The sequence below is a fragment of the Charadrius vociferus genome, unplaced genomic scaffold (assembly GCF_000708025.1).
Source record: "Charadrius vociferus isolate BGI_N301 unplaced genomic scaffold, ASM70802v2 scaffold321, whole genome shotgun sequence".
NCBI lineage: Eukaryota > Metazoa > Chordata > Aves > Charadriiformes > Charadriidae > Charadrius > Charadrius vociferus.
In genome coordinates, this window is record NW_009646934.1 from 1,697,295 (window position 1) to 1,706,896 (window position 9,602).

At 40.9% G+C, this 9,602-nt stretch overlaps 1 protein-coding gene across 1 annotated transcript in view; it reads right to left on the bottom strand.

The window, feature by feature from the left end:
• The window catches only part of CEP112 (centrosomal protein 112kDa), a 176,094-nt gene that overhangs the window by 107,550 nt on the left and 58,942 nt on the right, over positions 1-9,602 (bottom strand). Inside the window, exon 17 of the mRNA XM_009894772.1 lies at positions 1,735-1,870. Coding sequence (XP_009893074.1) covers positions 1,735-1,870 — 136 coding nt within the window. The remainder of the gene's footprint in view (positions 1-1,734; positions 1,871-9,602) is intronic.

Here is a 9,602-nt window from a genome sequence, read left to right on the forward strand (position 1 = left end):
TCACAGAATCAAACCAATGAATCAAGTATTAATGACAAGAACCCATTCTACTTATCTCCATAATTAACTTTACCACACACCAAAAAATGGTTTTACAAGCCCAATATTTCTCGTGTAGTTAAAAGTACAGTGTTGCTATAGCTACTACGGTTTTTGCTTTGGAAGTAATACATTCCACCTAACCACAAAAAAATAGAATTTTCCAATATGTTATAATCTAATTATAGATTAGGTGATTTATCTGAAGAGTATGCGCGTGCAGAAGGATGAGAAAGGACAAAGCTACGAAGACCGCTTCAATAGTGTTTCTTTGATGTATTTCCTTGAACCTTGGTTCCTGTAAAACAGTACTGCGCAATCGTACAGTATCATTTACTATTTCTGTAGTTCAGCATGCAAGTAGGGACAGAATAACCCCAGGAGTGGTTCTTGGAGTACAGCAAGATTTATTTTCAAAATTTTCCAGAACACAGCAACACTGCAGAAAAAACTCAGTCATTTTAAAATGACAATTGACTTTGTAAGTTTTCCAACTTCTTCTGCACATTTTTTTTTGTTTTGGATTGCTTTTGTTTGCTGGAGTTTTTTAAGTGAATGAAATGATTATTAGTCTTTCCAGAATTAGACTATATCCTTTTTGGAGCAGAAATAAGATATTATTTTAAGTCATCGTGAAGAAGTTGGAGGAGAGTGTCACGGCACAGAAAATGTAGGATTAAAATTGTAGGATTTTTTGTATTGCCCTCATGGGTCTAGTTTGCAGAACAAATCTTGCTTTTATAAGTTTGTTCTTGGGGTTTTTTTATTTCCAAGTATTATTATTTGCTGTCTGCACGGGTCTTAAAAATATCAGAAATGCCTTACTTAATTTCTCACTTTTGTTGAAGACTTCCAGGAAAAAAAACTTCACGAGAACAGCAAAAAGATTTTTATTTTTTTTTTAGATTATTGGCCAGCATGCTCAGAAATCCATTCTAATATCAGATTGCAGCATCCTACTGTCAACAGCGAGGTTTGGATATGATAGGTGAGGCTGGAAAACCGAGTATAAGGTCAGGTAGAATTACAAGCTTGAAACACGTAGAGAGATTTCGACCACATGAGCAAGTTAAGGAAATACTCCCATCTCTCCCCTTCTTTTTGATCACCAGTCACTTGTTCCTTATTTCACTCATCACGCTGCGTTTGTAAAATCCCAGGGGCAACTGTTTAACTATTGTTTGCTCCACAAGGAATTTAAGACACTAAAATCTTTTTACATAAATTCCTGCTACTAATTTTCAGGGATGGAAAACCGGATTTTTCTGTCCTCTGCACATGAGTGCCAGCAGCCACAATGGCTCTGCCCCTGCTCGGGCTCTAACTGATTACAAGACCTCATTAACGGAAGACAGAGTCGTTCCGAAAAGAGTAGGAAGAGACACACATTTAAGCGGAAAATTACAAACGCTGTTCCGCAGGGGTGTATAAACTAACACTTTATCCTCTCACTCCTGAAAAATCCCTAATCAGTATCATAACCGCAGCTATCTTTATAACAATGACAATTCTGGCTTTGTTAGAAAGATGAAACAACTGCTAACATCCCTTTCTGACTTGCGAGCAAAGACACTACATTGTGAAAGATTTTGATGTAGCACTCTCAAGTGAAGCATGTTTCTGGCATTATAAGATCAGAATATGCTATCCTACTGAGACAGAGTTTCAGAGAGGCTGGCATTGTGACCTCCTCACCTGCTGTTTCATTTCAGCATAGACTTTTTCTGAGTTCAGCTCCACCTGCCGCTTAAACTCCTCCAGGGCAGCATCTGCCTGCTGGGCCTGCAGCCTCTGTACCTCTGTCACCCGAGTCAGCTGCTCCTCCTTCTCCCTAGAAAGTCACAGAAAATTTTCAGAGTTCAAGTATCAAATAAAAGAACAAGTGTGCTAGTGTAAAAGAGAGGCCTTTAACCCTATCAGTTTAAAATAGTATTCAGATTTCAATTTCCTGTCCCGGCTTCTGCCAAACTTCCCGTAGCAATACTTTGAAGAAGGGAATAGAAGGCTGGAGTTATTTGCGCTTTCTCCTATTGAATTTCGCACACCTAAACACAGCGTTCGTAGCTTGCGACAGTGCCTCCATCTCCACAGTCTGCGCCGACTTGAACGGTTTACTACCCGCTCTACAACCCCCTTTTCTTTAATCTCGACTTTCAAAGTATATTGTCCCCCCCGACATTTAAATGAATTCCTTTCAGCATGATCATCTTCTCCCATTAAAAAAATAAACAAAAAAAAAGTTATCCCAGTGCCATCTTTCCTCAGACAAGCAGCAGGATTATTCACTGCTCGACATGTATCAAAATGCAAAGCGGGGTAATGCGTGACATACGGTACCTTCTTAATCTATTAGAAACCCATAATGCTGTAATCTAGTCAGCCTTTAAAGTAATGACAGATGGTAAATCTTTATGCAAAGATATTTCATATTAAGGGCCTATACTATTTGACATATTGATGTCGATACATGTATAAAAATCGGTTTGGGGTTCTTAAGACATCATAGCGTATCGATAGGTAAGCACGTATAACATTTTATGTACAGAGATGCACAGATATATATGCACCCCTAAAAAACAGACACGTCCCCCGCACTGATGCATCACAGACAAAAATTCTGATAACCTGTAAATATTTAGGAAATTTTGGCGTGGTTCTTCGCACAGAAGACAACCAGGCAGCGCTGTTAACTTTGGAGCACACGTTTCAGTTACGGCAGGTCAGCGGAGCCGCCTGCCTTGGTGGTAAAACACAGGGGAACACAATGGGGGCATCAACGGACAAAGCTGGCTCCACCAGCCGTTTGTAACAGCAGCCGCATTCAAACAGACCTGCGGTTGACATTTTCATTTTACAGGCAGAGGAAGTACCTCATGATAAATTTCCCATTTTGACAGAAATTATTTCCATATAAAACAAAGAATCTGACACACCAGCGACGGAAAAGACCAACTAATTCATCGAGGCTGTCACCTTGCCAGCAGTGAACCAGCTATTACAGCACTGAGCAAGCCTTTTCTAAAGGTCAGGAAGCTGCCAAGCCCAAAGTTACAGTATTCACATCCTCTTCTGCGGTTTTCATACCAGACTTTGACAATGGGACAAAGAACATAATCCTACATCTTCACAAAGTGGCCGTTTGCAGTGCAGGAGAGGAGGGTAATTCGATTAGCAGAGAGATCAAAGAAATGCCACAAGCCCTGAGTAAGTATATTACTGTTTACTTTTAGTTTTTTCATTATGTGTGTTTTAAAAAAAATATTTGATTTCAGTACCTTACTTACAGCTGATGGAAAATTGAGACATAAGGAGACTGCTGTTTTCCTTACAGAAAAGGGAAAACACGTTTCTCACCCAGCAGAAACTGGAGCAAAACAAGAACAAAATCCTGTATCGCATTTTTGATGATTATTGTTTAGGGGTTTTGGTTTTGTGCTTACAGGACAGCGTGTGCAAATTTTCTTCAAATTTGCTAGAGAGTGTCCATCAGCCCTACATAGATACGCTTTATTTCTGCTGCCACAGCAATTCCATTTTCTAAACTCCTTTGAGGGGAAAGCCTATCTGGATATTAATCTAAGTTACCATATTCTCCATTTATTTATGAGACAATAAAAATTACACAGCAAAAAAGAAAACACCACCAAAAGCAACATTTTTTTCCCCCATTTAAATTCAACTCACAAAAAGACCATCTACGATCTAAATTTCTACTACAGAGGATCCAAAAGATCAAAATTGCAAGTACAAAAATCCTCAGACATTTCTCAGAATGGGCACACCAACAATGCCTCCAGTGCTAAAAATGATCTAACGTCTGATGAGTCAGTTATCCATCAGCTCTGGCTGCAAAGGCATTTGGTGTATTATCCCCCTGAAAGCCATGTACTAGGGAGCTGCTGAACATAGACACTTTTAAGTTAATAGCTCTTCGATACTGAATTATGGTGAGCACGTCCCCCTCTCCCACAACAAAACATAGATTCACAGAATGGTTTGGGTCGGAAGGGACCTTGAAGAGCATCCAGTGCCCCCCCCTGCCCTGGGCAGGGACACCTCCCCCCAGCCCAGGTTGCTCCAAGCCCCGTCCAACCTGGCCTTGAACACCTCCAGGGATGGGGCAGCCACAGCTTCTCGGGGCAACCTGCCCCAGGGGCTCACCACCCCCACAGGGAAACATTTCTTCCTAATACCTCATCTGAATCTCCCCTCTTCCAGTCTGAAGCCATTCCCCCTCGTCCTATCACTCCACTCCCTGATCAAGAGTCCCTCTCCAGCTCTCCTGTGGCCCCTTTAGGGACTGGAAGGCCGCTATAAGCCTTCTCTTCTCCAGGCTGAACAACCCCAACAACCCCTTACCTACCAGCGGTTCACAGGAAAGAATACACAAGAGCCTGAAGGATCTTCCGAGACCGACACAGGGCTCGACACCCTACAAGAGAAGGTGGGAGCGGGAAGCAGCAGGGTTCTCCAGCTGAGCACCAGCAGGAAACACCGAGAAGGGAAAAACTCAACTTCTTCTCCCGAAGTTCCTCAATTCAGTTGTGGGCACTGGGTAACAAATCTCCCTCCCCGCAAAATACATCTAATACTTCCAACATAGCTTATTCAAACATATACACCCTGATAAGCGTCAAGAGACATTGGAAAAACATTTTTGGTCCAGTCAGATGGAAATGCAACAGATCTAAACGTAAAAGGACAAGGTGCCAGTCCTTGTGCTGTTAGTGAGCCTCCAAATTTATACATTTTCTTCCCGAGGAATACATTTTTATTTTGAAATATTATGATGTAAACTTTTAGGACTCTGGGTTTATGCACCTTCATTTCTTTTAGGGACCTAATCCCATGAATAGATGCAACATCTCATTACAGCTAGGAATAAAACTTCATGTTTTAAGGATGCGGGAGCTGGCGCACTCAGGATTTGTACAGAAGCTTACAAAACATGTACAACAATGGCCCACGGTTCACAAATATAAGAAAAGCTTTACTTTTTTTCCCAAGACACTGAGCAATGTGCCTTGCATGAAGCACTAAAATATTCACTTTGAAGATTATTTTTTTTTCAGTTGGACTAGTTGTGGGGCCGAATACAATACAATTACATCACTTCAATCCCCTAAAGCTGAGCCGGCTTGAATATAAAAATAGGGTGAATTTACTCTTTGGCCCCAATTTAAAAAGCAGCAAATTCCTCTTGTTTCAGCGTATAAAGGATATGGCAACAGAATTAGCAATCTTATAGAGCACAAGCCATCTCAGCGAAAGTTGACTATGAAGTCCAGAACTGCAATTTCAGAAAGCAGCACTCTGAAGTGTGCTGATAAATGGAAAATAGAAACAACTTACACACTACTTCTTCATGCTTAATCGTAAATGTTCTCCTTGCTGCGTAAAATGTCTTCCGAGAGGTAACAACTAAACGCAGAAAGACATTACAGCATTGCAAGTGAAGTAAACGAAACACGGGGCAATCCAGGGAATTACACGAGAGATTAAATAAACTCCAGATGTCGCAGCAAGCGTGGTGGGAGCCAGCACTGTCACTCGCAGGGTCCTCCGTTCCCTGTGCGAGAGCACGGGCTGACCAACAGCAAACGAGAACGGGAGATGCACCTGTCTCGGTCACAGCCTCTTCAACCACTTAAACCCTTCCAGACTGCCTGCAAGCGTCCGCAGGGACAAAACGTGTCCCTCCACAAGCCACATGTGGACAACTTCTGGGGACGGTGAGTTTCGCATCCCGTTAGCAAATCCACACACAAGCACCCAGGGCGTAGCTGAGAGCGCTTTTCAGTGATATGAGTAACAACTAGACTGTGAAAATCCTGATGTTTTCCTATAAAAATTACACCAGGCTTTAATTCATGAATATGCAAATTCTTTGCTAGGTTTTCAAATGCTGCTGGCAGCAGTGGAAACCCTCTTGTGTCCAAACAGACCATTGTTTCCCGACTGTAGCGGAGCACAAAAGCGGAGCAAGGAATTTCTATGGTAAGGATGCATTTTGCCAAGGAATAAAGCTGCTGAAACTCAGGTTCTGAGGGACTCCACAAGAGGGAGAGGCTTCAACTCTGGTCTAAGTCTGTCACAGGTTAGCACGAGTCTGGGTTTATGCCTGTAGACAAAAATGAGTGTCTCTGTAAGGCTGAGGCACGGGACAGCGGAGTAAGGGCTGAGCCTTCCGTCCCACTGACGAAGCCGTGACCTGCTCGGAAAGGCTCTGCTCTCCTAATTACCCTGAGGATCCCACATTGCATATCTGCACTGACCCTAGGTATTTGACCCTAGAGTTGCTGTACTTACACAAGTCTTTGCCCATTCCGTCCTCTCCTCCCCACATGTTAATATTTCTAAGGGAAAATTCCTTCACTACCCACCAAACTGCAAAAGGCAGCGGTGGAAGGGTATTGCTGGGTTTGTGTCTAAACACGTTACTTTTTATTTGTTGACACAAGAAATAAAAAATCGACTCTTCTACTAATCTGTGTTGAAACAAAATCTGTTATCACCATTTATAGAGTCCATTTAAATGTAAAAAAAAACGATAGAAACACGTTCCCAAAGAAGACAACTCGCTAGAGAAGAGAATACACAGCATACTGAGTAGCCAAAAGCATAACCGTCACCAAAACATGAATGATCCGTCCATGCAAAAGCAAAATTCGGGAAATTTACCTTAGTATCTTTTGTGTATAAGCTACAGACATGAGTACCTGTACAGACACATATCTTCCCGTATAGATGATCCTATAGCAGTGACCCGGGACCCTGACACATCCCTGCAGCAGTTCATCGACTTAGAGCCAAACGCAAGATCCATGACACCGCTTTTTAGCCGGGTGCGATAACCATTAAAAACCAATCCACGCAACAGCCCCTCTCATTTAATTTCTAGAATGCGGGCTATTTCAACTACAGAAATAATGCATGAAGGCCTAAAATACCATATATTTGTAGAAAGAAGGGGTTACTGGTTTAGTTTACAGCTAAAGAACAATGCTTCAGTAGTAATAACAATTCTCCGAAAAACACAACCCCCAACTTCTCCTGCTCTGCTATTTGTAACAAACAGTGACAGTTAAGTGACAGCTCTCTCAGTAAACTGCATCTCGAGCCCAAGTGTCCCCGTGGCAGCTGTGGCCGGAGCATCCCGCTGCAGAGGCAGTTATTGCCAGCAAACAACCGGGGACCACGAGGGCTCTCCTACACCGCCAGCGCCCAAACATATGGAATATGTGCAGAACACTTCTTTTTGGTGCGGAGGGGAAGAAAGACAGTGTGAAGTCATTCAAGCGGAATGATAACTAAACCAAAGCCAGATCAAAGGAATGAAGAAGAAAGACTGAAATGTGAAGCTGAAATATTTATTGCCTTCAAAACATCATCCCTATCCTGTCCCTGGGCACTTTAATATTTCGAAGTTGTTAGAAAGCATTCTAACTTGTTTCATCATTTCAAAGAAATAACGCCAAAAATATAAAGTAGAAGACAATTTTATCTCCCGTTCCCTGATTTTAAGTATAAGACGAACTTGTCTTTATGAGAAAAAGCACGAATCCGCTTATAAATTGTTTACAGTTTGCATAATTTGAGATGTTAACATCAAAAAGCTGGTCTGCATTCCTTCAAGTAAGCTATAACAAGGAATGATATTTACAATACAATTACTATTTTAAACTATATAGTTATGTTATAAATAAATCATGAGATAACATTAACAATTTAAACCACTACTTAAAGCCATTAATGAATTCAGAGTAAATAATATTCCACGTGTGTATATCACACTTCTGTGAAATAAGAAGAATAATGCATTACATTCAAAATTAATGGCTCACAAATAACTAGACATCGGTTAAACACACTAATAATTATTATAACTATTTCTCATTATAATAATGACAGGGTACTGTTGTGCTAGGTGCTATGCAAACAGAATAAAAACAGCAACTGCAAAATGATGAAGGAGACGTGGGTTAAAAGGCTGGGCAAGTGTTGTAAATGTGGCTGGAAAGGAAAATGTTATAATTTTGGCGAACGCTGCAGAAACTGTCTACAAGATTTAGATACACCACATATATGAAAGGCCACAGAGGCTCGGTTATCAAGAGAGGAGGATTAGAACAGAGATTAATAGTCATGGCTTTTACACGCTGAGATGACAGCTAAACCTCAACAAGGAGAACATGGAGGGGAGAATTAGAGAGACAGGTGTAGATAATGGCTTAGATAAAAGGAGACAAGGCTGTAATTAAAAGGCCGACCAGAAAGTCAGCAGCACAGATAGTGAATAGATTCATGAGATACCCAGAGAAGAGGTGCAAAGAAGGAAAAGAGATAGGGATCAGAGAAGAGTGCTGTGGCACAGAAAGCCGGAGGGCAAATAAAATAAACCATCTGAAGGACAAAGTATGGGAGAGATCACCGAGCAGAGGAGGAGAGCCAGGCAAGAAGAATCACTTAACACTAACAAAGAACAGCCCAAGATGTGTTATGAGCGACAGAGCCAACAGTGGTTGGCAAATCAAAGGCGATGAGGATGAAACAGCAGTATTAAGACTGTCTCCAATTTTTCCAATACTGAATTCTAAAATGAAACATCTAACTAATTACTTCAGCTTAAACCACGCCACGATTATTATTTCAAAGAGGTGCTGAGTCAAAAAGCCTTTAATAAAATAAATTATTTCCCACCAATCCCATTTCTCTTCTACCCTTAGACAATCACGGCTGCACCACCAAATACCAGTTTTGAATAAGCAAGTAAAGAACCCAAAAGGCAAGCTCACCGCTCGCCTACGCAAGGAGGTACAAGGATACAACATTCATTCTGTCATTCAACATGTTTAAGGGAACTATTTTTATGGCCAAACCAATTGTGCTATTATAGTTCAGGATTCAGAATAACAATATCCACGTTGTCATGGACAAGGTAGTAACTCTATACTGAGGAATGATGAGTATCTACTCAGCTTCTCAGTTGCTTCCAAGAGGCTGGTATGGTGGACACAGATTTTCACTATTTATTTTTTCAATAAAAGTATTGTTTGAAAGATTAACCTTAATTCTCCAATTGAGGTTGGTTGTGTTGTTGATGAAGCTGGAGGAAAGTTGTACAACGTACATAAAAAGTACAAGTAAACTTAAGATTCCCAAGTCTAGCAATCATAATTGCACAGCAACAACAACAAAAGGAGCAAAGTCATTCCTTCTAGTGTTTTTGTAGAGAGTTTTTAAACTGACTCCAAAAATGGTGACAGCCTGAAACATTTCATGCTTATTAAAAATCAGTAATTGAATTCAATCATCTGTAAGACTGTCTTTAGCCAACTGAAGACTCTTCTCATTTCATCAATGTTTTGGGCACTATATAGTCTTGAAATATACTGCACTGAAGCTAAAAGATACACTAATGTGAAAGGGAAGCCCTTCGAAATAATAAGGGAACAATTGTGACGTTTGTGTTAATTTGTATATTCATTTAGAGAGGTCAAAATCTATAGCCCATAACCACATTAGTTATTAGAATAGCAATTTACAGCCGTTAACCTAAGCGT